At 48.4% G+C, this 27,646-nt stretch overlaps 1 protein-coding gene across 7 annotated transcripts; it reads left to right on the plus strand.

The window, feature by feature from the left end:
* On the plus strand, nucleotides 1-27,646 carry ASB13 (ankyrin repeat and SOCS box containing 13). 7 transcript variants are annotated; one of them, XM_053572914.1, is made up of 7 exons: nucleotides 116-263; nucleotides 670-837; nucleotides 11,596-11,783; nucleotides 12,149-13,135; nucleotides 15,083-15,217; nucleotides 25,051-25,242; nucleotides 25,790-27,640. In XM_053572914.1, exons 4-7 carry the CDS (start codon nucleotides 12,754-12,756, stop codon nucleotides 25,915-25,917), a joined length of 837 nt encoding a protein of 278 aa, XP_053428889.1. In that variant the 5' UTR covers nucleotides 116-263; nucleotides 670-837; nucleotides 11,596-11,783; nucleotides 12,149-12,753; the 3' UTR covers nucleotides 25,918-27,640. The 7 variants fall into 7 exon arrangements, with proteins under 7 accessions (XP_053428887.1, XP_053428893.1, XP_053428892.1 ...); XM_053572915.1 differs by having other exon boundaries at nucleotides 670-808; XM_053572911.1 differs by having other exon boundaries at nucleotides 12,985-13,135; nucleotides 25,790-27,636.

Here is a 27,646-nt window from a genome sequence, read left to right on the forward strand (position 1 = left end):
GCGCAGCCAGGAACAAGGGACCACTCTGCCCAGCCAGGAACAAGGGACCACTCTGCCGCGGGCGCTGACAGCGTCCTGGGCACCGCGCCAGGCGGCGGCGGGAACTACAACTCCCGACGCAGCGCGCAAGGTGGCCCCGCCCGGGTCCCGGCGCAGGGCCGGGCGCAGGCAGTGGCTGGGCGGTGGGGCTGCGGGGCGGTGCAGCCGGGCAGCGAGCTTCATGGAGCCCGCGTTGGCGGACGGCCGCTTCCTGGGCGACTTGGGTAGGTGCGGGCGCCGCGGGGGAGCCGGGGGAGCCAGGCAGCCCGCGCCGGCACTGGGGACCTTGGAGGCGCGTCCGATGTCCCCGCCCGGGGGACAGCGCTGCGCCCTGACCCGGTGCGTCGTCAGGGGTGCAGGGGTCCTGCGGCTACTGCGGATCCCGGGGCTCCTGAGCACCTCACGTGGGCTGGAGGGTCCGGCATTTTGTCCTGGGCCAGCAATTTGCGGGGCTGCAGTCCCTGGGACGCCCAGGTGGTGCGGGGCTTCAAAACCTCAAACCCACCCGCGCGCCCTGGGTGCCTGCGGCCGTGTGCAGGGCTGTTCCTCAGTGGAGGGGCAGGGCTGGGGGTCTCGGCGGGGGCGCAATCGCTGGCGGGAGATCCGTGCCACTTCCCACCTGCCCTTTAGGTCCGTGTCGCAGTGTCCCCAGCATCCTGCAGAGGCACCTGGTGTGACAGGGCGTCCGCGCCAGAATGAGGACGGCCCTCGGGATGCCGCGGGACCCTAGAAAATGCAATCTCAGTTCAACGTGCGACCTGCAGATTCGGTCAGCCCGAGAACAGAAAGGATTGGAGGGTAAAGGACGTTGGGGAAGCAGTCCTGTGAAGTAATATGGCAGATGAAAGGAATGGCCAAAGCACTTGGAAAGCCTGGAAAGAAAAACTAAGGTCTATTTACACTAGCAGAAACGGTAGTGAGAGCTGAAGAGGAAGTTGCAACCATAGTAAGGCAAAAAGATTTTAATTGATTTTACAAAAATAAACAAACAACCAAAACCAACCCCCCCCCCCACACACACACCCCTTCAGCCTGATCAAAGGCACTTAATGAGCCTCTGTTTTTCACTTGGCATCCACCCCAGGCAAGCGCTGGACTTTGGCCTTGACCCTGCAATCCCTGTTTGTCCCTGTTTGATTTGCTTGCTTCAATAAGCAATGAACAGCTAAACACTGAAGCCTATTCAAATATGTATTTTAATGTTTTTGTCCATGTGGAGGGATCACAGGCTTGGCATCACCTCGGCCCATGTTTTTTGTATAGTTTGTTAAGGAATATATCTATAGAAGAAAAGCTCATTGTAGACTAATGGGTGTACAACTTCTGGGGTTCATGGATAGTTTTTTTTTTTTTTTTTTTAGACAGAGTCTCCTTATGTTGCCCTGGGTAGACTGCCGTGGTGTCACAGCTCACAGCAACCTCAAACTCCTGGGCTTAAGCAATTCTCTTGCCTCAGCCTCCCAAGTAGCTGGGACTATAGGCGTCCACCACAATACCCAGCTATTATTTTGTTGTTGTTGTTGTAGTTGTCATTGTTGTCTGGCAGGCCCCAGCTGGATACGAACCTGCCAACTCTGGTGTATGTGGCTGGCGCTGTAGCTGCTGAGCTGTAGGCACGGAGCCATCATGGATAGTTTTGACATTGTCATTGGGTCATTTAACATATGTGTATTTTTCCAAAAATATGATCTGCTGACATCTTGTTATTCCCAACCTTATGAATCAGCTGACTACATCACATCTGAAATAGTACTGCTACCCCGGCATAAGCAGAGGCCAGGCTAGCTCTGACCCGTTTTTAACATTCCGATTGCACATTCTATACATGTGGTGTGGTCCAACACGAATGTTTAGGTTTTCCTTTTTTTTTTTTTTTTGACAAAGTCTCACTCTGTTGCCCCAGGCATCATAGCTCAAAGCAACCTCAAACTCCTGGGCTCAAGAGTTCCTCTTGCTTCAGCCTCCTGGGTAGCTGGAATGCCAGGCGTGTGCCCCCATGCCCAGCTAGTTTTTCTGTTTTTAGTGGAGATGGGGTCTCACTCTTGTTCAGATTGGTCTCAAACTCTTGCGCTCAAGCAATCTGCCCACCTTGGCCTCCCAGAGTGTTAGGAGGTTTTTCATTAGTTAATGTAACATCGCACAGAGGTAATGATGACAGAGTTGTACCTATGGTCTTTTCTCTAAGTACTAAGAGTTTAGGGTGAGTCATACCTTAAAATGAATCCAATCTTTATAATTTAGCAAATATAGGGCAGATCCTTATTGACCCAACATAAGTGTCTATTTGCAAAGTTGAAAAAGTCATTCCCATATTTAGTGAGAGCTGCTGATTTACGCTCTTTAGTTACACTCAGCTGAGGGCCCTGAACATAGACGTGTAGAACGTGGCAGGTAAGAAGGAAGAGAGACAGTTCCTGGGACTGGGTGAGCTGCTGGGTTGTGTGTGAGACACCAGCTGTGAGCCCAAGGTGTGGCTGCAAGACAGTCCTCAGCTTTGATGACTTAGAGATGCAACAGTGGTCACACAGCTAGAAGGTAACAAAGCTGAGTTTAACCCCACATTTTATTATTATTATTATTTTTTTGTTTTTTGGCCGGGGCTAGGTTTGAACCTGCCACCTCCGGCATATGGGACCGGCACCCTACTCCTTGAGCCACAGGTGCCACCCCCACATTTTATTTTTTAATTTGGTCATTGTTTTACCCTAAAAGGCTCATGCTCTTCCCATGAGATAGGTTAGGCTATAATGGATTTGTGGGGCTCCCCGCAGTGTGGAATGTCTCTGTGATTCCAGACATGGGTCAGCAGAATCTGCTGTGGTCTCTGAGGTGGCCTGAGGGCACTTTTACCAAATATTTGCCATTTCTGCCTTATACCATGTCAACTTCCTACGAGGAGGAATGTGTTGCCTGCTTCAGTGGCCCCCATCAGCACCAAGGTCGATTTTCATCCCTCTGTCCCAGCTCTGTGATCTCTTAACAGTCCTAGGAATTTACCTACAGATTCATTCTTCTGTTGAATCTGCTGAATTTTTTTTGGCAGTTTTTGGCCAGGGCTGGGTTTGAACCCGCCACCTCTGGCATATGGGGTTGGCGCCCTACTCCTCTGAGCCACAGGCACTGCCCAGAATCTGCTGAATTTTTGATTTAAAAAAAAAATAACAATGTATTGCAAGTTCTTTGAGAGATTTAGATCATTAGTGCCCTAGCTGAGAGGTAAACACCAACAAAACCTTTGTAAATTGTGTTTCTATTTCTGTCTTAGAGAAAGTTGCACTCTAGACATGTCCACTAAAGGAGACTATGTTAGACTGCTTACAAAAATGTCTGAGGGAGATTAAAAGCAGGTCCACTTCAGATGTCTCTAACACCTGTTGGGATTCCCAAGCAGTGACTGTGGCCTGTGGTGGTTGCGATCTGCTGCAGAATGGATATGGTTTAATTATTTGGCTTTGCTACCTTGGACAATGGAGGAAGCCCTGGAAATTTATTCAGCTGGGGCTTGAGGAACAGGGGATAAGAGTGAGGTATTTTGGGCTAGACCCCAAAGGTCCTTTAGGAGGAAAGGAGAAAGGATAGCTGCTCTGGGACACAGCTGACCCTAGGATCCAGTGGAAAGGGAAGTTCTTGGGTGGTGCCCTCCAATGACAGAGAAACACAGTCCTGACCGCTATTGGAATAGCCTGAGGATGTTTAAAAATACTGATGCCAGGGTCCTATGCCCTGAGATTCTGGTTGAATTGCCCGGGTGCCATACATTTTTTTTTTTTGAGACAGAGTCTCACTGTGTTGCCCTTGGTAGAGTGCTGTGGCGTCACAGCTCACAGCAATCTCCAATTCTTGGGCTTAAGTGATTCTCTTGCTTCAGTCTCCCAAGTAGCTGAGACTATAGGCGCCCACCACAATGTCTGGCTATTTTTTTGTTGCAGTTGTTTAGCTGGCCCGGGCCAGGTTCGAACCCGCCAGCCTCGGTGTATGTGGCTGGCACCATAACCACTTTGCAACTGCTGCCGAGCCAAGGGTGCCATACATTTTTAAAAACACTCCAGTGGATTCTAACCTGTTACCAATTTTGGAAACTACTTTATCAGAGAAGGTCCAGTAAAGCTGACTATCTGGAATAGGTCTGTGCACATAGGGACGAGAATGGAGCATACCCACCTCCCAGGCATAAAAAAGAGGTATGTTTTGGTACAGAATTGAATGCAGAATAAAACTGGGCTGACTGTAGCAGCGGAGGGAGAGGTTTAAGCTTGATTGGGTGAAGTCATTCTTTATTGAGACTTTATGTGTGCCAAGTGTAAAATGAAGAGTATGTTAGCTACCAGTCAAAGCAAGAGTGAGACTGCTTCTCTACTAAAAAGAGTAAAACTAGCTGGGCACTGTTGTGTGCACCTGTAACAGCTATGCAGGAGGCTGAGGCAGGAGGATTGCTTGAGCCCAGGAGTTGGAGGTTGCAGTGAGCTGTGATGATGCCACTTTACTCTACCCAGGGGCCACAGAATGAGACAAAAAGAATACATGAAACAGATCTGAGCTTTGCTGAACCTTTCTGTGTGGAGGTTACATTGCTGTACTGAGGAGACACCCTACCCATCTTCATTGCCCCCCAAGTCTTGCTAGCCAGGTGTTTGCAGCTCACATCCTAGGGTGAGTTGTTTCTCTGGTTGGTTTACCATTCTCTTGATAATTCTTACTTTCAGAACTCAATCTTATTCTAAGCTCTAGGAGTGGATTCATCATGAAATGGATTTGGGGCATAAAAGGGCAAACTGATGGATTTCGGTATACAAAGGCACCACCAACCTAATGAACAGGCAGGAGAAAAATAATCTATATTTTTGCCTGTGACTTATATGTTCAATGAAAATTCAGAACTTGGTGAGGTCACTTTGTGAGGTTGGTGGACCTCACCACCATGCCTAGCCACAACTCATCTTTTTGTTTGTTTATGTGAATTTATGCCTCCTGCCCTTATTCTAAATTTAGTGGGGTCTTTGGGAAAGGGGCAAAGAAGATCCTCCACGATGGAGCCCCCAGGTCTATCATTCTTTACTTCTGTTGGGGGTGGGAATCCGTGGCAGGGGAATCCAGTAGAGTCCAATAGGGCAGTAATCTGGGGGATTTTCTAAGTGGTAGAGAGATACCTAGAGTGGAAAGCTCATCTGAAAATAGGAATTCAAAGAGGAAAGACGGTGGTGGCTGACTAACCAGAAAAGCCTATTTAGGGCCAGCAAAGGTATCAAGGGAAATAATCTTTTCTTTACAAACATTTACTGAGCACTTTGATGGGCATTTGTGTCTTATCATTCTCCATACAACAGCTCTGTTGTTACCTCTGATCTTTGATAACTGAGGCTTAGAAGATTTAAAGTAAACCTTGAAGCCCCTAGTTGAGAAGGGGGACAGGGAGGTGGGTGCTCAAGGCTCCCGAGTCAGAGCTGGGCTCTGTGGGACCTGGAGCACTCTTGCCCCAGGCTCCCCAGTCAAAAGAATTTAGGGTGGCCCAGAGGCAAGGGAGGAACTGGGGTAGCAGGTAATTGGGTGAATGATGAGTCAGGGAGGAAAGGTTGAAGGTTGATGGACCTAATTGCGTTTTTAGCAGGATCTACTCTGCCCCTCCATCCCTAGGCAGTCACTCGCCTGACAGCCTGTCTTTCTCTTCTTAGATAACCTGTTTTCACTTTTCTCTTTGCTTTTTGCTTTCATTTATTCTCTTTCACTTTCTTTTTCCCCTGCTCTTACTGATTGTTACATTTACTTTTTGTTTCATGGAACGCATTTTAAAACCACACGATCTGTTGAGGTTTTATTGACAAACAATATTTTGGGGGCTCATAGTGAAAACGTGGTTAACCAGTATCTTACAAAGCAACCACACACTCAGCTCAAACTTTTCAATGGGAATTTGCAATAGATGGATATTTTTTCCCTTGGGAGTCAAGGTGACTGAGTTTCAAGTGCACTAAGGTGTGAATGCAGGCTGAGGTAGTGGGTTGTGTGTGGCTGTCACAGCCATCCTGCTGAGCAGGTGGCACCATCCTTTCTGTCTTTACCTCTGTGGTCTCTGCCCTTGTGGGCTTCTCCCCCCATTTTCTGTGACTGATTGCCACACTAGGACAAAGATGTTTTTCCCCTGGGGCTTCTATTAGGTCAAGAGACACGTGAGTTACATATGCTTCATGTGGCCCTGGCCTCAAAACTAGCGTCATTTAAATACAACTCCCATGGCGGTTAGTGTGTTAGTGTGGTTTGGGGCACAGGCGAGGCGGATGCAGGGCACACGTGGCTTCTTCCCTGGGAGTGATCGTGAGGGACTCTCGGGTGCTATTCGGCTCTAATAGTCACCGTTAGCTTAAAGTACAGAGGTGCCCAAGTCCTTAGCTTTAGGGGACCCTGGGGGCTGAGTCACTTAGGACCCCAGCTTCTCCCTGAGAACTGAGGATGAGCCCACCGAGAGCTGCTGTTTGTGGTTCTTCTCGGGTGGTTTCCCCAAGTGTGCTTCCTTCGTCTCTCTGTGGATGGGGCCAGGTGGAGGGCCACTGTCCCAACTTCAGGGGGAATGGCTCCTCCCAGGCCTGCAGGTTGCTTGGGCCAGACACCTTCTCATGATGTAAGAGTGCCCCAGGTGCCCTGACTCAGAGCTGGTGTCATCTTGCAAGTGTCCTCCTCAGTGGCATTTGAAAATGCTCTTTGTTGGAGTGGGCTGGTGGCTGCAGACAGGTGGCCAGGCTGGGAGGGGGCAGCATGGGGTACAGTCATAGTTGTTTTTTTACAGTCACTGTCAGGGAGAAGTCAGGCCTCTGGTGTGGGAGCAGACAGAGTGGCTGGGAGGATGGGCTTGGGGTGCCCGGCTGTGTGGTGGGCAGGAGCCTGCAGAGCACAGGGCAGCTGCCAGCCTGGACGCAGAGCTAATCACACCCTTCCTGCCCAGAAGCAGGTCCTAGCTCTGGGGTGACTGGTGGGACACTGGCACACCTGCTCTCTGGGGAAAAGGGAGGGAGAAGAAACAAAACCCAGACTGCTTTGCAGCTTTCCCTAATGTGGACACTTATGTCGAGGCTGGTTTCTGCTGGCTCTGGCCAGCTGGCCCCAGCACCCAGAATACCTCTTGTCAGGGATGAGGGGTCTGCGTCTCAGAGGACCCAAGCACTGAGCAGGGAACCCAGAAACTGGGCAGGGAAGCCGGGTAGGGACTCCATCAGCTGGGGGGGACTCAGATAAGCATCGAATTACTGGGAGTGGAGTGCAAGACAGGGCCTGTCATGGGGAGAAGGGATGGCAGATCCAGCACACACCTCTAGCAGTGCTGGTAGAAATAGTAATGATGACAGGCGTTATGTCATAGTCATCACAGCATCTGTCGCCTACTGAGCGTTTACAACCAGCCAGGCATGGTTCATTCAGTCTTCACAGCACCCTGTGGGGTAGACAGAAGTACCTCCATTTTGCAAGTGAGGAAACTGAGGCTTTGAAAGGTGAGCTGCCCTGGCTGGGCATAGTGGCTCACACCTGTAAACCCAGCACTCTGGGAGGCCGAGATGGGTGGATCACTTGAGCTCACGAGTTTGAGACCAGCCTGAGCAAAAGCAAGATACCGTCTCTACTAAAAATAGAAAAAGTGAGGCAAGAGGATCGCTTGAGAATTGGAGGTTGCTGTGAGCTATGATGCCATGGTACTCTACCCAGGGTGATAGCTTGAAACTCTGTCTTAAAAAAAAAAAAGAAAAGTGAACTGCCTAAAGAGGCAGAGCTAGGTGTGAGAGAGGTGGGATTTGAGCTTGTGGCCTGGGTGCCTCTTGAGGCTTCCAGGGGTGGGCTGAAGCTGGGCCACTTACAGCACCCAATGAGAGCTTTTTAATCTCATAGGACAGGTGTGGGTCTGGGGCAGGGCCCAGCCTCAGATAGGAGGGTGCTGGGACCCCAGCTCAGGGGCCAGAGGGGGTGGAGGAGCATGTGACCAGGAAGGTCCACACCTGGCCCCTGGGCCGAGTCAATAAGGTCACACTGTGGATAGAAGATGGGAGAGCCTTCCAGGGGACAGGCGGCCACCTGGTCCCTCTTGACGTGACCTCTGCCTTTGTACAGTGTTAGATACACAGATAATGCCTGTGAAACTCTCTAGTTTTGGAGGCAAAAGTTTTGCTTAGTCTTTCATTGACTTGGGTGTGCAGGCTGCAGGTGGGTACAAGGAGGCACATGAATGTCCCCGTGACCCTGGCCTGCAGCGGAGAAAGGGAGCAGGGAGAGTTATCAGGCCCATGTCACCAGTCAGCAAACACTGTTTTCTAGAGGTTACAGCCTCGGTTCTTACAACAACACAAATTCTAATTTTGTGTTAGCGCTTTAGCCAGCCCACGGTGGGTGAGTGTGGCCAGGTTAGGGCTCAGGTTACTGTCTGGGGCTGGAAGGTGGTTGTACTTTGGTGGAACAGAGAACAGACCCCAACAGCAGGGGGAGGAGGTTCAATGGAGAGATGCTTCTTGTGAGTATTTATTCACCCCGAGACCTGTGTGTCAGGCCTGTGCCAGAGTCAGAGGCCAGGCAGCCCTGTTACTGCCCCAAGGTGCCAAGGACGGCCTTGGGGAAGGCACAGGGTGGGAAGGGTCTGATGAGCCATGGGTGTGGAGGTGGGAGGGCAGGTGGAGATGGCGTGGATGGGGCCACATCTTGGGGGGCTTCCTGGAGGAGCAGGCACACCACTCTGAGGCTGAGGAGGAAGTTCAGCTGGAGGAAGGCGGGAGGGGGAATGGGGACATGAAGCCAGCTGGCACTCTGTGAACCATGAGGAGGGCACTGGGGACGAGGCCGTGTGCCTGACAAGGAGGAGGAAGCTCGTGACAGGGAGCTCTGGGGTCTCACCTGCAATTTTACCCTGGAAAAAAGAAGCCATTGGAGGGTTGGTAGCAGACCCCAGTGGACTGATATATGATTTGCTTGCAGTGGGAGGGGGTGGCTGGAGACCAATTATGTGGCAGGGGTATAGGGCACAACTCTGCTCCCCGAAGGAACTTGCCAGAACAGCCTGGGGTCTCAGGTTTCCAAGGTGGTGCCCCCCTAAGGGAGATGGTGCAGGGCCTGGGAACTGCCTGTGGTCAGGCCTAGCTTGTCAGTTTACTGAGGGACAGCGTGTCCTGTGCCCTCCTGATGGGTAGATTTAGTGTTACCATGGGCTTTCCCTTCTTAAACCTTTTCTATGGGGCAGCTGGAGGTAGGTTGGCCCTGCTGTCACAGGGCTGAGTCACATTGCTCTGTGGTGCTGGCCACTTGTCTTTGTGCAGAGCCTGGCTCTCCTCTCTCCCTGGAGGGGCCATCCTGCAGTTAGGGAGTGTCAGGAGAGGGGATGAGGCTGTGCAGCTCTCTGCTGTGGAGGCCAGCCTTTGTGACAGTTTGTGGCAGCCTCCCCGCTCAGGAAGTCCTCCTTTGTCTCTTGGTTTTCTTTTTTTAGAGCCTGTGTGCTTCGGCTGGAATGCATTGGTGCAGTCACAGCTCGCGGCAGCCTTGAACTCCTGGGCTCAAGTGATCCCCCTCTCTCAGCCCTCCAACTAGCTAGGACTACAGGTGCTACCACCACTTCCAGCTGATTTTTCTTTTCTTTTCTTTTTTTTTTGTGATTTTTGGCCAGGGCTGGGTTTGAACCTGCCACCTCTGGCATATGGGACCGGCGCCCTACTCCTTTGAGTCACAGGTGCCGCCCCCTTTTCTTTTCTTTTTTGAGATAAAAATCTCACTCTGTCACCTTGAGTAGAGAGCAGTAGCATCATCGTAGCTGTCCCATTTTTCTGCATTCAGAATAGTGATGTTTCATCTGTGTCGTAGGATGTGATAGAATTCCCTTCCTTTCTAAAGCTGATGATATTCCATTGTATGGATAGAACACATTTTTCTTATCCATTCATCAGTTGATGGGTACTTGGGTGGTTTCCACGATTTAGCTATTCCAGCCAATGCTGCTGTGAACACAAATGTACAAATATCTCAAGACCCTGCATTCAGTTATCTTGGGTGAATACCCAGAGGTGCGATTGCTGGATCAGATGGTTCTGTGTCTTTCAGGAAATGCTGCCCATGCTGTTTCCATAGCAACCACACCATCCTGGGTTCCCACCCACTGTGCACACAGGTTCCAGTGTCTCCACAGCCTCACCAGCACTAACTGTGTTTTTGTTATGTTATTCCTCTTAGCAGGAGTGAGGTGATGTCTCACTGTGCTTGTGATTTGCATTTCTCTAATGATGAGTGATGTTGAACACTTTCTCATATGCTGGTGGCCGTTTGTATGTCTTTGGAGAAATGTCTATTCAAATCCTTCACTATTTTGAAACTGGGTGTTTTTTGTTGTTGAATTGCAGGTGTTCTTTATATATATTCTGGATATTCACTACTCAGGTGTATGAGTTGAAATATTTTCTCCCATTCCATGGGTTTCCCTTTCACTGTTGATCGTGCCCTCTGACGTGCAGACATTTCTTTCTTTTTTTTTAAATCATGTCTGCTGCTTCTGGCCTTTGCCCTGAGTTGCTACTGCTGAGGTCCCTGCAGCTGATGTTCATGCCTGGTTACCAGTAAATTGCATTTCCTCTATAGTCTAGTCATATAAAGAAATAAAAACTAGACCAGCCTGAGCAAGAATGAGACTCCATCTCTACCACAAATAGAAAAACCAGACAGGTGTGGAGGCAGGCATCTGTAGTCCAGCTGCTTGAGAGGTTGAGGGCAGAGTCTCACTTGAGCCCAGGAGTTTGAGGTTACTGTGAGCTATGACGACACCAGGCAATCCAGTGAGACTCTGTCGCCAAAAAATAAAAAAGACAGAAAATTCGATTTTTTTTTTTTTGAGACAGAGTCTCATTCTGCTGCCCAGGCTAGTGTGCCATGGCCTCAGCCTAGGTCACAGCAACCTCAGACTCCTGGGTTCAAACAATCCTCCTGCCTCCACCTCCCAAGTGTTCAGGACTCTAGGCGCCTGCCACAATGCCCAGCTAATTTTTCTAGTTTTAGTAGAGACAGGGTCTTACTCTTACTCAGGCTGGTCTCAAACTTCAGAACTCAAGTGATCCTCCTACCTCAGCCTTCCAGAGTGCTAGGATTATACGTGTGAGCCCCTGTGCCTGGCCAAAATTTAAATTTTATTTAAAAAATTGTATGTCCAGACTTTATACTCATTTTAGTAATTCCTTCCATTCACTCACTCATTCACCTGGGCCTTCATGGGGGATGCAGATGTTTGAGTAGGGGCAAAGTATACAGTTGAGGGGGCGAAGGTGAAGGGGTGTGCAGAGGTACAGGTGTGGACCTCTGGGGCAGTGCTAAGCTGCATGTTTCCCTGCAGAGTGGGGCTTCCACAGGAAGGTGGTCGGGGGAGGGGGTCCACATGACAAAGACTCTTGTGGCCCTGCCTAGGAGGTTGGACTCCAGCCTCTAGGCAAGGAGGTGGCTCAGGGATCTTACAAGAAGTGTTGGGATATTTCCATGATCACATATGGTGCTCGAGTGCCTCAGGGGGCCAAGGATGGGAGTAGCAGGGTCTCAGTGCAAGGCCCTTTTCCTTCCCAGGCTTCTGGGTGGAGAGGACCCCCGTGCATGAGGCAGCCCAGCGGGGAGAGAGCCTGCAGCTGCAGCAGCTGATCGAGAGCGGTGCCTGCGTGAACCAGGTCACGGTGGACTCCATCACGCCCCTGCACGCGGCCAGCCTGCAGGGCCAGGCGCAGTGTGTGCAGCTGCTGCTGGCCGCTGGGGCCCAGGTGAGTGGCCCTGCCCAGATGGGCTGCAATTGCAGGGACTGAGTGGGTCAGCTCAGGGGAGGTCCAGGGGTGGAGGAGCAGTTGGTGGGGTCAGCCTCTGTGACACACAGGCACACAAACCGGGAGAAGACCTTGAAGGAAAGGCAGAGGGGACAGACAGGGTGTCCCGGGAACCGAGGGAGGAGAAGCTTAGCTCTGTCTGCTGTCTGTGGGGATTGGGAAGCCGAGGGCTGGAAAGTGCTCTTGGGCTTGGCTCTTAGGAGTTCATGGTGGCCCAAAATAAGACAGTTTTACCAGAATGGTGGAGTGGGGTGGCCAGGAAGCCAGCTGTCCCCCGGACATAGGACATATTACCCTCTTCATAGAGTGACTGGGCCTGGGCTGCCACATGGGCCCACACGGCAGGTTCTGCTGAGTGGGACTCCATAGACCAGCTGTTTGGGAAGAAAAAGCGAAGAGAAACAGAAAGAAACCCAGCTCTCCCGAGTGTGAGCACACCTGGCTGGCTTTGAGCTGCCAGCGTTTCTGGCTGGCAGAGCCCCCAGCAATGTAGCTGTGAGCCCTGGCAAGCTGCGGCTGGCCCTGCACACCCCAAGTGACATTATAAGGCCTGGAACCCATCTCAGAGCCCTGGGGACAGGGGAAACAAGAAGCTGTGCCCTGTTCACTCTTCCCACAGGCTTGTGCTAGAACGAGTTTCAGCACCTACCCAAACAGAAGCAGAATGTGGTCAAATTCTAAGCGGAATTTGCGAGTGTGGGGAGTTGCTTTTTTCCTGGCCTGTGATGGTCACGCTAGAGGAGGCACGTGACGTGGTCCCAGGCATTCCCTCCAGTGGAGGCCTGAGTTAAAACCCATTTTTATACCCTGCCTCCCAGCTTGCAGCCCCTGCTCTGTGCCTATTAGGTATTGGTGGGGGGCGGGGGGTAATCAAGGGGGAGGCTGAAGTCTCGAGAGAAAAGAGCCCCAGATGGGATGGCTTCTTTGCTTAGGAGGCCACAGAGACCCCCACCTATGGGTCTGTCCTCACACGTCCTTGCATTGCCGGTGCCTTCGCGTGTTAACAGCAAAGCAGTGCTTCCAGGAGGGGTCTTTGCAGAGAGGACTCTGCACGGGTTTGGGGGTGGGGGATGGGAGGGACAGCAGGGTGCACAGTATCTCTCTCTCCCCATCCTCTGACACCTGCTTCTCCCCCCATGAGGTGGATGCCCGGAACATTGACGGCAGCACCCCTCTCTGTGACGCCTGCGCCTCTGGCAGCATCGAGTGTGTAAAGCTCTTGCTGTCCTACGGGGCCAAGGTCAACCCGCCCCTGTACACGGCATCCCCTCTGCACGAGGCCTGCATGAGCGGTGAGCTGGGGGGTGGCCGGGTGTCCCAGCTGGGCTCTGGAAGTTCCTCCTCCTTTCTGGGATGACAGGGGTTGGTGAAGGGAGCCATGCAGATGGAATTTGGGCAGAAGAGTATGTTCGTGGCTCACAGTGGCCAGGCGATGGAGATTCTAAGACAGGCGTCCAATTCACTGTCCCTCAGACCGTTGGAGGGCTGGACTATAGTTAAAAAAAAAAAAACTATGAACAAATTCCTATGCACACTGCACATATCTTACTTTGAAGTAAAAAAACAAAACGGGAACAAATACAATCACACCGCCTCATGTGGCCTGCGGGCTGCAGTTTGAGGACCCCTGTTCTAAGATTTTCCTCCTCCGGGAGACGGTCGTGGACTGAGGCTGAGGCCTCTGGTTCTGTGGTAGGACTGTGCCTCTGGGGCCTGTCCATGTTAGTGCTGGAGCCTTCACGGCTGCAGCGTCACTGGGTCTTTGTGGTAGCTTGCCCTGCAGGTCCCTGATCCAGATGGGAGACCAGAGAGACCTGGACACATCTCAGACTGTCCCAAGAGCCTGAGCCAGAGGGTGTGTCCTGACTGTGCTCTCAGGAGGGCTCTGGTCCCACAGGCTCAGGGAGCAGGTGGGGTTTTAATGGCCAGCAAATAATAGGCAGATCACAGACAGTGGGGGGATAAGAACACCCGTCCTGGTGTGGGGAAGATCCCGCCTCCAGTCTTCCTGGATCAGAAGCTCCTTGTGTCATATATAGGACTGAAATTTGGGGTAAGACCAGCTGTGGAAACATTTTTAAAAGACAGCCTAAGGAATTTGGATTTTACTCTTCTGAGCAAAGTTGCATGTTTGCTAGGGTGCTGTTCATTTATCTTTGGGTACATTTCACTAGGATGTAGGGTGCTTCCTCCATGGTGCCACATGGGGCCACTTCTCGCTGTGGCTCACCTCTGAATCCTGTGGGCATGGAGGTGGCTCCAGGATGTGTCATGGGGTTTCTGAGCAGGTGTTGAGTGACAGGAGAACAGAATGTGGGGCAGGCTGGTTTGGTGGTCCTTCACAGGCAGATAGACTGGCCTGGCCTGGGTGGTTGGGGCCTCCTGGAAGCAGAGGGGCGAGTTGTGACCCAGGGGCAGAGCACTTTGAGAAGGCTGGTGGCGTGCAGTGGATTTGTTCAGGTTTCGGGAAGAATCCTTGGGGGCTGGTGTGGGAGAGGCAAGGGGTCAATACTGAGTCAAGTGTGAATTGGGGACCTCAGGAAGGGGGAGGGAGGCCCCTGTGGTGGAGACAGCAGCTATGGCTGCCAGGCACAGCTGTGGGTGGGGCAGGGCTTCAGGGCCAGAGTAGAAACTGGGGAGCTACCAACAGCAAAGAGGTGATTGAGTGGTGAGAGAGGGAGTCAGGACCAAATGTGCTGGAAAGGCTAGCATGCGGCCCTGGACACTGACTCAAGCCTGCATGGGAGTCCCTGGAAGAGGAGATGGGAGAGGCTGCTCCTGTCCTAACAAAGTCTCCCCATGAAACACCCAGATGTTATGTCCCCATGATCATTACAAAAATACCTTTAAAAAACTCCAAGGATATTTCCTCCAAGAGACCAAGCCTGGTGCTGGCCAGGTGCCTGCTGGTGGCCAGCTGCCTGCTCGGGGAGCAGCAGGCGAGTCCCTGCTCTGTGGCTTATAGCAGGGGCCGGCAGCCTTTCTTCCCTCTGCCAGGCAGCAGTGGCCCTGTGCCCTCCAGGAGAAGTGCGAGTCTTCCAGCTTCCTGAGGCCTGGGAGGGGTGAGCTGCTGCAGGGGTTGGGTCACAGGCCTGGCTTCCTTGCCTGTGCCCCAGCACAGGTGCCGGCGGCCCGTCCACGTCCAGGCTGCTGTATCTGTTGTGCTTGTTACTTGTGTTACACACACTTCCCACGTGTGTTCACAGACATTTCCCCCTCTTTTCCATTTACTTTTTAAGGGAGCTCAGAATGTGTGAGGCTTCTTATTGACGTTGGGGCCAATCTGGAAGCACATGATTGCCACTTTGGGACCCCTCTGCACGTGGCCTGTGCCCGGGAGCACCTGGACTGTGTCAAAGTGCTGCTCAATGCAGGTGTGTGGGCACTACTCGGGAGCGGTCACGTGGGCACTACTCGGGAGCGCGCATTTGGCCGTACAGATTCAGGCTTATGCTCCAAAAGCCTCCACTTTCCCACACCCTCTACTCTGCCCCCTCCAATGTCCAAACCTAAACCAATACCTTTGTCCTAAACTCTGCCAAATTCTAGTCTGCTCAAGCCTGTGCCATTTGAACCAATGACTGCGGTCAGGGGAGAGGCATGGAACCGATCAGGACCCATAGCAGGGGCCAAGGTTAGTCCCAGCCTCTGCACCCCCCCATTGCAAAGTAGCAGTATGGGGGGCTGGGCAGGGAGGAGGCAGGACCTGCAGATTCCTGGCAGCGCTCTGTGGGAGATTCCAGATGCTGGGGCGTCTGGCTGGGGACATTGCCAGCCCTGGCTGGATGCTTGTTGGTAACCTCAAGCTGCCAGCACTGCTCACCACCCTTATCTCAGAGGGTCTCCCTTGACGCCCCATTAGTAAAGCAGGTGGGTTATCATGTTTTTTCTTAGAAACTATTTTTCCATTTTGGGAAGTTTCAGACATAGCTGCAAACCCCTACGTACTCACTAATGGATTTTTTTTTTTTTAAGTAGTGATTCTGAACTTTTCTCCACAGGCCCCTTGGGGGACCTAAGGGAAACTCTAGGGAAGTTTGCACATGGCACCTTTGCATGTAATTTCGGGAAGGGCCCAGGCCCCATTTGAGAGGCCATGCTGTGGAGTGCACACTTGTGCTCCAAGGGGGACTTGGAGACGGTGGTTCTTTTTGTTTTCTTTGCAGGCAGTGTGGCGAGTTGAGAAACCAGATTATATTTCAAAGGAGAAGGGCTGGGGAGAGTGAAAGTCCAGTTATTACGGCCAAGTCGGTTTTAATCTGATACTAACAATAAATATTTAACCTGCTGGGAGCATTTAGAAGTGGCTCACTGAGGACTGCTTTGTGCCTGCCTTTTCAGTTTGTTGTTGTAAAAGGCAAATATTGAGCTGTTTGTACTCAGGTTCCAGGATCCGGCTGGTCCTTGGCCTGCCAAGGTGTATTAGAGCATCCCTTTGCTCTGCGGGCTGTGGGTTCTCTGAGTCTGCTTAATCTTATTTTGCTTTGAAATTGGGATTTTGGTAATGAGCTGATGATGACCCCTTTTCTCTGAAGCATAAAGTTCAGAGTTTTTAACTCCTGGTGGTACCAGTTGCTTTTCTGACCCGTGTTTCTCTGTCTCTCTTACTTCTCTGTTCAAGGCATGTTACCATCCTTGCTTCACACAAAACTACTTTCTTTCCATCTTCCCTCCCTCTGTCCTTCCCCACCTCCTCCCTTTTTAAAGTGTGTCTCCATGCTTGATTTTTTTCTGCGTTATCAGCCGACGCTTAACATTTTAACAGACATAATGGGAAGTGGAAAGGGCTTGGCTTTGTGTTGTCATGTGGCTGGCTATGTTTTTAGGCACACACCTCGAGAACTGTTACGAATGTGGGTCTTGGGTACTATTAGGGGCTTAAAAATATTTTAAAACAGAAAGTGGAAAGCAGAAGGGTTTTTCAGATACTTTCTCAGCGGAGGGACTAGAAAATGTAATAGCTTTGTGCCCCTCATTTTCTTCTCTTTCAGCCCCTTAAAGTTACCATTAAGTGGTGGCATACTGGTGGTCCGCCTTTTAGAAACCCTCCTTTTAGTAATACTTCATGGGCCAGGTGCAGTGGCTCATGCCTGTAACCCGAGCACTCTGGGAGGCCAAGGTGGGTGGATTGCTTGAGCTTAGGAGTTCCAGACCAGCCTGAGCCAAGAGCAAGACCTTGTCTCTAAAAAAATAGCTGGGTGTTGTGGTGGCTGTCTATAGTCCCGGCTACTTGGGAGGCTGAGGCAGGAGGATTGCTTGTGCCCAAGAGTTTGAGGTTGCTGTGAGCTATGACGTCTCAGCATTCTACAGAGGTCGACAAAGTGAGACTCTTTCTTTTTTTTTTTTTATTGTTGGGGATTCATTGAGGGTACAATAAGCCAGGTTACACTAATTGCAATTGTTAGGTAAAGTCCCTCTTGCAATCATGTCTTGCCCCCATAAAGTGTGACACACACCAAGGTCCCACCCCCCTCCCTCCGTCCCTCTTTCTGCTTTCCCCCCCATAACCTTAATTGTCATTAATTGTCCTCATATCAAAATTGAGTACATAGGATTCATGCTTCTCCATTCTTGTGATGCTTTACTAAGAATAATGTCTTCCACTTCCATCCAGGTTAATACGAAGGATGTAAAGTCTCCATTTTTTTTAATGGCTGAATAGTATTCCATGGTATACATATACCACAGCTTGTTAATCCATTCCTGGGTTGGTGGGCATTTAGGCTGATTCCACATTTTGGCGATTGTAAATTGAGCTGCAATAAACAGTCTAGTACAAGTGTCCTTATGATAAAAGGATTTTTTTCCTTCTGGGTAGATGCCCAGTAATGGGATTGCAGGATCAAATGGGAGGTCTAGGTTGAGTGCTTTGAGGTTTCTCCATACTTCCTTCCAAAAAGGTTGTACTAGTTTGCAGTCCCACCAGCAGTGTAAAAGTGTTCCCTTCTCTCCACATCCACGCCAGCATCTGCAGTTTTGAGATTTTGTGATGTGGGCCATTCTCACTGGGGTTAGATGATATCTCAGGGTTGTTTTGATTTGCATTTCTCTAATATATAGAGATGATGAACAGTTTTTCATGTGTTTGTTAGCCATTCGTCTGTCATCTTTACAGAAAGTTCTATTCATGTCTCTTGCCCATTGATCTATGGGATTGTTGGCTTTTTTCATGTGGATTAATTTGAGTTCTCTATAGATCCTAGTTATCAAGCTTTTGTCTGATTGAAAATATGCAAATATCCTTTCCCATTGTGTAGGTTGTCTCTTTGCTTTGGTTATTGTCTCCTTAGCTGTACAGAAGCTTTTCAGTTTAATGAAGTCCCATTTGTTTATTTTTGTTGTTGTTGCAATGGCCATGGCAGTCTTCTTCATGAAGTCTTTCCCCAGGCCAATATCTTCCAGTGTTTTTCCTATGTTTTCTTGGAGGATTTTTATTGTTTCATGCCTTAAATTTAAGTCCTTTATCCATCTTGAATCAATTTTTGTGAGTGGGGAAAGGTGTGGGTCCAGTTTCAGTCTTTTACATGTAGACATCCAGTTCTCCCAACACCATTTATTGAATAGGGAGTCTTTCCCCCAAGGTATGTTCTTGTTTGGTTTATTGAAGATTAGGTGGTTGTAAGATGTTAGTTTCATTTCTTGGTTTTCAATTCGATTCCAAGTGTCTATGTCTCTGTTTTTGTGCCAGTACCATGCTGTCTTGACCACTGTGGCTTTGTAGTACAGACTAAAATCTGGTATGCTGATGCCCCCAGCTTTATTTTTGTTACTAAGAACTGCCTTAGCTATACGGGTTTTTTTCCGGTTCCATACAAAATGCAGAATCATTTTTTCCAAATCTTGAAAGTATGATGTTGGTATTTTGATAGGAATGGCATTGAATAGGTAGATTGCTTTGGGAAGTATAGACATTTTAACAATGTTGATTCTTCCAAGCCATGAGCATGGTATGTTCTTCCATTTGTTAATATCCTCTGCTATTTCCTTTCTGAGGGTTTCATAGTTTTCTTTATAGAGGTCCTTCACCTCCTTCGTTAGGTATATTCCTAGGTATTTCATTTTCTTTGAGACTATGGTGAAGGGAGTTGTGTCCTTAATTAGCTTCTCATCTTGACTGTTATTGGTGTACACAAAGGCTACTGACTTGTGGACATTGATTTTATATCCTGAAACATTACTGTATTTTTTGATGACTTCTAGGAGTCTTGTGGTTGAGTCTTTGGGGTTCTCTAAGTATAAGATCATGTCGTCAGCAAAGAGGGAGAGTTTGACCTCCTCTGCTCCCATTTGGATTCCCTTTATTTCCTTGTCTTGCCTAATTGTATTGGCTAGAACTTCCAGCACTATGTTGAATAGTAAAGGTGACAGAGGACAACCTTGTCTGGTTCCAGTTCTAAGAGGAAAAGCTTTGAGTTTTACTCCATTCAGTAAAATATTGGCTGTGGGTTTGTCATAGATAGCTTCAATCAGTTTTAGAAATGTGCCACCTATGCCTATACTCTTCAGTGTTCTAATTAGAAAAGGATGCTGGATTTTATCAAATGCTTTTTCTGCATCTATTGAGAGGATCATGTGATCTTTATTTTTGCCTCTGTTAATATGGTGGGTAACGTTTATGGACTTGCGTATGTTAAACCAGCCTTGTATCCCTGGGATGAAGCCTACTTGATCATGATGCATGACTTTTTTGATGATATGCTGTAATCTATTGGCTAGGATTTTGTTGAGAATTTTTGCATCTATATTCATGAGTGAGATTGGTCTGAAATTCTCCTTTTTGTTTGGGTCTTTTCCTGGTTTTGGTATCAGGGTGATGTTTGCTTCATAGAATGTGTTGGGGAAGATTCCTTCTTCCTCAATTTTTTGGAATAATTTCTGCAGTACAGGAATAAGCTCTTCCTTGAAGGTTTGATAGAATTCTGGTGTGAAGCCATCTGGACCATGGCGTTTTTTGGTTGGAAGATTTTTTATTGTTTCTTTTATCTCGGTGTTTGAAATTGGTCTGTTCAGGAGCTCTATTTCTTCCTGGCTAAGTCTTGGGAGAGGGTGTGATTCCAAATATTTATCCATTTCCTTCACATTGTCAAATTTCTGGGCATAGAGTTTCTGGTAGTATTCAGAGATGATCTCTTGTATCTCTGTGGGATCAGTTGTTATTTCCCCTTTATCATTTCTGATTGAGGTTACTAGAGATTTTACTTTTCTATTCCTCTTAGTCTGGCCAATGGTTTATCTATTTTATTTATTTTTTCAAAAAAACAACTCCTTGTTTCATTAATTTTCTGAATGATTCTTTTGTTTTCAATTTCATTGATCTCTGATTTGACTTTGAATATTTCTTTTCTTCTACTGAGTTTAGGCTTAGATTGTTCTTCTTTTTCCAGTTCCGTAAGATCTCTTGTGAGATTGTTGATGTGCTCTCTTTCTGTTTTTCAAATGTAGGCATCTAGAGCTATGAATTTTCCTCTCAAAACTGCTTTTGCAGTATCCCATAGGTTTTGGTAGCTTGTGTCTTCATTGTTGTTATGCTCAAGGAAGTTAATGATTTCCTGTTTTATTTCTTCCTGCACCCATCTGTTATTCAACAGAAGATTGTTTAATTTCCATGTCTTTGGGTGGGGTCGAGCATTTTTGTTAGAGTTGAGTTCCACCTTTAGTGCCTTATGGTCTGAGAAGATACAAGGTAAAATTTCAATTCTTTTGATTCTGTTGATATTTGTTTTGTGTCCCAGGATATGATCAATTTTGGAGAATGTTCCATGGGGTGATGAGAAGAATGTATATTCTTTATCTTTGGGGTGGAGTGTTCTATATGCGTCTGTCAAGCACAGTTGTTCTAGGGTCTCATTTAAATCTCTTATATCTTTGTTTAATTTCTGTTTAGAGGATCTGTCCAGCTCTGTAAGAGGAGTGTTAAAGTCCCCTGTTGTTATGGTATTATCAGATATCATGTTGCTCAGACTGAGTAAGGTCTGTTTCAAGAATCTGGGAGCATTTAAATTGGGTGCATAGATATTTAGAATTGAAATGTCTTCTTGTTGTATTTTTCCCTTGACCAATATAAAGTGACCATCTTTGTCTTTTTTGACTTTAGTTGCTTTCAGTCCACATGTATCTGAAAATAAGATTGCAACTCCTCTTTTCTTTTGAATTCCATTTGCCTGAAAAATTGCCTTCCAACCCTTGACTCGGAGTTTTAATTTGTCTTTTGAAGCCAGGTTTGTTTCTTGCAGACAGCAAACGGATGGCTTGTGTTTTTTAATCCAGTCAGCCAATCTATGTCTCTTCAGTGGGGAATTCAAGCCATTAACATTTATTGAGATAATTGATAAGTGTGGTAGTATTCTATTCATCTTATTTGGTGAGAGTCCATTGCTTAGTTTTATCTTTTGCATCAGTGTGGAGGTTAGGTTCTGTCCTTTAATTTCTGAGTTCTTACTTTGCTGCTGATCCATTGTGGTGGTCAGTGTGAAGAACAGGTTGAAGTATTTCCTGTAGAGCTGGTCTTGTTGTGGCGAATTTCCTCAATGTTTGTATATCCGTAAATGATTTGATTTCTCCGTCAATTTTTAAGCTTAGCTTAGCAGGGTACAGAATTCTGGGCTGGAAATTGTTCTGTTTAAGTAGATTAAAGGTAGATGACCATTGTCTTCTTGCTTGGAAAGTTTCATTAGAGAAGTCTGTGGTCACTCTGATGGATTTGCCCCTGTAGGTCAACTGGCGCTTACTCCTGGCAGCTTGCAGAATCTTTTCTTTTGTCTTGACTTTGGACAGGTTCATCACAATGTGTCTTGGAGAAGCTCGGTTAGAGTTGAGGCGACCTGGGGTCCGACAGCCCTCTGAAAGCAGTGTGTCAGAATCTTTGGTGATATTTGGGAAATTTTCTTTTATAATATTCTCTAGTATGGCTTCCATTCCTCTGGGGCATTCTTCTTCCCCTTCTGGAATTCCTATAACTTGTATGTTGGGATGCTTCATAAAGTCCCATAATTCTGACAGTGAACGTTCTGCTTTCTCTCTCTTCTTTTCTGCCTCTTTTACTATCTGAGTTATCTCAAGAACTTTGTCTTCTACCTCTGAAATTCTTTCTTCTGCATGGTCTAACCTGTTGCTGATACTTTCCATTGCATCTTTAACTTCCCTAATTGACTGTTTCAGTTCCTTCAGCTCTGCTATATCCTTTTTATATTCTTCATATCGTTCATCTCTTATTTGATTCTGTTTTTGGATTTCCTTTTGGTTATTTTCCACTTTATTAGCAGTTTCCTTCATTGTTTCCATCATTTCTTTCATTGTTTTCAACATGTGTATTCTAAATTCCCTTTCTGTCATTCCTAACATTTCTGTATAGGTGGAATCCTCTGCAGTAGCTACCTCATGGTCCCTTGGCAGGGTTGTTCTGGACTGGTTCTTCATGTTGCCTGGAGTTTTCTGCTGATTCTTCCTCATGAGTGGTTTCTTTTATCTGTTTCCTTGCCCTAATTTTCCTTTCACTTCCTCTTGCTCTTTAAGTTCTCGTGCCTGTGGACTAAGGGTTACAGGACCAGAGGGGTGAGAAGGTTGAAGAGCAAAAAAGGGATGAAAGAAAGGAGGACTGGGTGATAAGAAAAAAAAGAAAAATAGAGAAAGGAGAGGGGGTGGGTAAAAGGAATATTGACAAAAAGAAGAGAGGCACAGAAAGAGGGAGACAGAACAATATAGGTGTACAGTAGGGTACTTTGACACAACCTTAAAAAACCCCACCTTCTGGGGGTGCCCAGTTGGGTGGTTCCCTTGAGGTCAGCAGCTCTTTGCTAACCTGATCAGACACAGTGCCCCACCTCCACCCAGTAGAGAGGAAAGACAAAAATGCTATAAATCAAACCAAAACAAGCAAACTGAAAACTTTATGGGATAAAATTGGGTGAAAAACCAAATAATAGCAGTAGAAACACTAGCAAAAATGAAGTTCTAATTATTGAAAAAGACAGCAATGGGAAATTATAACTGAACTAGAAAAATTGTGAAAGAAAAAGGATCTGTATGGAAAAGGTTGAACTTATAAAACAAAACAACATCAACAACATCAAAATAAACAAAAAAAACCCAACCCAACCAAAAAAAAAAAAAACACAACCAAAAACAAAACGGTATGTATATGTTATTGAATATTGTCTGGGCAACACATGGTCTTCTGGGGTATGAGATGTTAATCACAGTTCTGATACGACTGGAGGGTGCTGATTTCTCAAACCCCAGCAGGTAGACACCCTAAATCTCTCTTCAGCCCACTTAAAAGGCACTTTGAACTTGTTCACTTGCTGAGCAGAAGCTTTCCCAGGAAAGTGCTCGTCGCTGGAATCACTGCTGAAGTGGCTATCCACTTACCCAGTGTGCCAAAACTGGTCTCACTCTGCCCCTGAGGGTTAGGGCTGCAAGGCGGCTCAGACCCTGCCCTTAGGCTACTTGGTCGCTGGGTTACCAGCTCCCACCCAATTCTAGCTCTGCGACCCTGCGGGCGGAGCTTGCCGGGGCAGATCACTCACAATGGCTCCCTGTGACCCACCGCCAGACACCATTAGCTCCGTCAGGCTCAGCGGCTCAGACTGGGGCCCTAGACAATGGCCAATGTTCCCTGCACTCCTGCTCAGGCTCTCCCCAAGGTGTCTTTGGACTTGAGTGCCAAGTCCAAAGACACCAAAACAGTTCACAGGTAAGGCCTTTCTGGTTTGCAGTCTCGCTGCTACTGAACTTACAGTTGCGGGCGGGTTTAGACCGATTGAACACACGCGACCACTTGCTGGTTTTCCACTGTTTTAGTCCTCCTCTTGGGGTCCAGAAGTCTCTCGCTGACACCCTGTATCTGCACAGGGGTGATGATAGGCAGATCCCACCAGCCAGAGATGCCTGGAGTTCTATCTCCCCAGACTTACGGTGCCCAGATGCAAGGAAGCTGTTACTCGGCTGCCATCTTGCTCCGCCTCTCTCAAAGTGAGACTCTTTCTCAAAAAATAAAAAGTAATACTTTATGATTGTGGTTTGAACCTGGTGTTTGTGGGATTACTTTATCAATGCTGCACTTTGGGTTGGCTTCTTAAGAGTTCTGGCTTGGTGCTCATAGCACAGTGGTTATGATGCTGGCCACATGCATCGAGGCTGGCAGGTTTGAACTGGGCCCAGGCCAGCGAAACGACAATGATGACTGCAACAACAACAACAAAATAGCCAGGTGTTGTGGCAGGCTCCTGTAGTCCCAGCTACTTGGGAGGGTGAGACAAGAGAATTGCTTAAGCCCAAGAGTTGAGGTTGTTGTGAGCTGTGATGCCATCGCACTCTACCGAGGGCGACATAGTGATTCTCTGTCTCAATAAATAAATAAATAAAATAAAGTGTTCACTTTTAACTTCCTTACCTACTAAGGAACAGACTTCAAAAAGATAGTATTTTCTTCCAAAATAAATTCTGAGATCCTGATAGAGCTCATTGTTTAGAAGTGCTGAGAGCCCTGCCCTAAGAATGATGTTTTACACAAATCCTATGTTTATCAAAATCTGTGTTTTTTTTTTAATGCATTGAACAATGCCATATTTGGCTGCTAATTCTGTGCATCTTCCTGAATATCTGCTATCATCCTGAGAAAGACAAGGAGGGCAAGGCTGAATTCACATCTTAGAGGCTTTCTTTCTTATTTGAATCCCATGTGATTTTGGGAATATTACCTAGTTTCTTTCCCTTTGTTCTCTCCTTTTAAAAAAGAATACCAATTTTTTAAAGGCATATTCTTTCATTCAACCAATATCTTTAGAGCCTCTGTCCTATGCCCACTCGAGTGTGTGTGTTTGAGGCCAGTCTTGGGTCACTTGGCCTGGGCTTCTGGAGACCTAGGATCCTGAAGGCTGACTGCCTACCTCACTAGCACTGACCTTGAACTCTTGAAGTTGTTTTTTTTGTCTGATTCTTTTTGGTTCTATTTCCAGTTCTTCTTCTTTTTTTTTTTTTATTGCCACCTGTCTTTAGCTTTCTTCCTGTAAGGGAGAGGAGAAAGTAATTACTGCTTTTGGGTTTTGAAAAACAATTTTGAGAAAGCGACAGCAGAGCCTGTCTTGACTTTGTTTCCTGGCTGGGGCTAGCCTCTGAGCTCCGTGCTGACGGAAGCCTCACTCACCGATCTATCTCCCGGCCCGAGTCCCCTTCTGGGTGATGTTTGTTCTCCATTCTGGACCTCCAGGCGCCAATGTGAATGCGGCAAAACTTCACGAGACGGCCCTTCACCATGCAGCCAAGGTGAAGAGCGTTGACCTCATTGAGATGCTTGTGGAGTTTGGCGGCAACGTCTATGCCCGGGACAACCGTGGGAAGAAGCCATCAGACTATGCATGGAGCAGCAGTGCCCCCGCCAAGTGCCTCGAGTACTATGAGAGTGAGTGGATGCCCTGTGTGTGTGTCCCTGTGCCCCAGGTGGCCGGGGACCCCATCCTCCCGCATGGGCCCCCGTTCTGTGGGGTCTCCTCAAGCTTTGAGGGCTGAGTCTTTAGTTCTGAGCACCTGTCCTGTGCCACCAAGATGTGCCCATGAGGACTTTTGTGCTAATGCACTGGTGCCTCCTGGGGACCTGTAGCCAGTGGCGCAGTGGGGCAGGAGCTGATTACCAGCTCTCACCCCTGGACAGGTCCTTTCTTCAACATCTGACAAAGTCACTCACTAGCTACAGAGAAGTTATTTATAATGCTGTGGCTCAAACAAAACAAATTCCCCCGACTCACGCAGTGAAATCCCAGTGGACGTCACCCCAGTTCCATTTTCTGGTGTTGCTTCCTGAGGTCCCTGACTATCCTCCCCAAGGAGGCGTGCAGGGCAAATCCTGCTTGCAGGTTTCCAGGCCCCTCCTTCCTTTGTGTTAGGCTGTGAGGGGTGGGTGTGCTCCTTCTGGAAACTGACCTCGCTGCTTTCTCCCTCCCTGTTTTCAGAGACCCCCCTGACTCTGTCGCAGCTCTGCAGGGTGAGCTTGAGGAGGGCTGCTGGTGTGCGGGGACTGGAGAAGATCGCCAAGTTAGACATCCCGCCCCGGCTCATCGATTACCTCTCCTACAACTGAGCCGCCCCTGGCTGGCTGGGGAAGTGGCAGGCTGCCGAGGGCTCTATGTGTTTAAGCAGCAGCGAGATAGACAGCTCCTTGCAGTTGGCTGTCCTGTTTGAGCTTATCTCCTGCGTCTCAGGTCTTGGTGGGGACGTCACTCTGTGCTGCTCTCTCTTCGGCATGAGCCTGGCCACCCAGTTGTCCTCTTTTCGTGGATTGTCCTCAAAGGCACTCTCAGGACAGATAGCTCAAGGAGCATGGAGGAAGCTGGCTGGACTGGGCTCTCAGGGCAGCTGCGCAGGTGCACCTATCCCAGATGTGGCCACCACCTCTGAGTCAGCACCAGGGCTGTCCTCAGTGCTCCGGGGAGTGGCCTGTGTTCTGAGGCTGGGCCTACAGAAGCCCAGATCCTGACCATGTGGCCTGGACAGCAGCTGTGCCATCGTCCTGCTGCTCAGACGCTCTTTTGGAGCAGTGGTCGGCACAGTGCCCCCTGCGCCCAGACATTTCCATCACTCAGGGTCTTTACATGGGTGCCGTGGGGAGAGGCTTAGTTTTTTATTCCCCGAAGGTAGCATGGTGTTTCTTAGGAAGTTTGTCTTCAGTGTTAGCCTCAGACTCTTTTAAAAAGTTTGTGTAGGATAAAAACCTTTTAGAGGTTGCAGGGGCCGTCCCACTGTCAATGAGCCATTCAAACAAACAACCCCATGAAGGCGTGAGGGTGCGTCCCGTTGCATTTTCACGGGAAAGGCTGTTCTCAAACTCTTTGGGGTTGATTTCCGTCCATTGCTAGAGTTGCCAGGTGAATTCGTCACCCACCCTAGATTTTCTTTAACTCTTTGAAGCTATCTGGTTGGTTAGAGAGGCTGCCTGCGCCCTCGGGTGCTAGCACGGCTTGCTCATACATCTCTCAGGGGCCAGGTATCCTTCGGGCTCTTTGAACTGACTCAGCCAAGGCTGGAAAAGAACTTGTTTCACAATCCTATTCTATAATAATAGAAAAAAGCAAGTCTTCATTTGAAGCTTCAAGGTAAAGTAGTATATTCAGACTGCATTTGCTTCCTGAGAGTCTGTGTTTTCATTAAAAACAAAATATAAAAAACTCCCCACCTACAACAGAAAGTGAAACTAGATGAATTTTATTTCATTAATGGGGTATGTTTGGTTTCTGGGGAAATGGAGGAAGGATGCCTGTGGACACTCACATGGGCTGGTCTGTCCTTTTGGAAGACAGTTGCCTAGAATGGGAATATGGTGACTCCAATGTGCCCAGGCCTGCCTGAGCCTCCTTCCTGCAGAGTGTGTGGGACAGAGGGAGCCTGAGCTGGCCGGGGCGCTTCCACTGTGCGGCACGGCCAAATCCTTCTCTGTAGGGTCACTTCCTGGGGGGCGTGGGGCATGGGCCTTCACAGGTGTTTCCTTCTCCACTGTTTCTCCTAAGGCTGAGAAGAAGAGCCACTACCATTCAGTTACATAGATACAACTTAGATATAATTTCTTAGATGTAATTTCTGAGTAGATGGATGTTTCTGCATGGAATAATAATTAAAAACAGCAGTGGTTCTGCCCCTTTCATCTTTGGGACAGAATCTTCCCCTCATCAGTGACATCTGTTAACATCTTACAGTTTGGCACTGGGTGCAGAACCGGGTGCTCATAGTTGTTGCTCAATAAAAGTGGTGGCATGAAATCCATTCTTGTGTTCCTGCAACCCTCTTGTCAGGGGAAGAAACCCAGGGACAGGCTC

This window comes from Nycticebus coucang, chromosome 20 (genome assembly GCF_027406575.1).
Source record: "Nycticebus coucang isolate mNycCou1 chromosome 20, mNycCou1.pri, whole genome shotgun sequence".
NCBI lineage: Eukaryota > Metazoa > Chordata > Mammalia > Primates > Lorisidae > Nycticebus > Nycticebus coucang.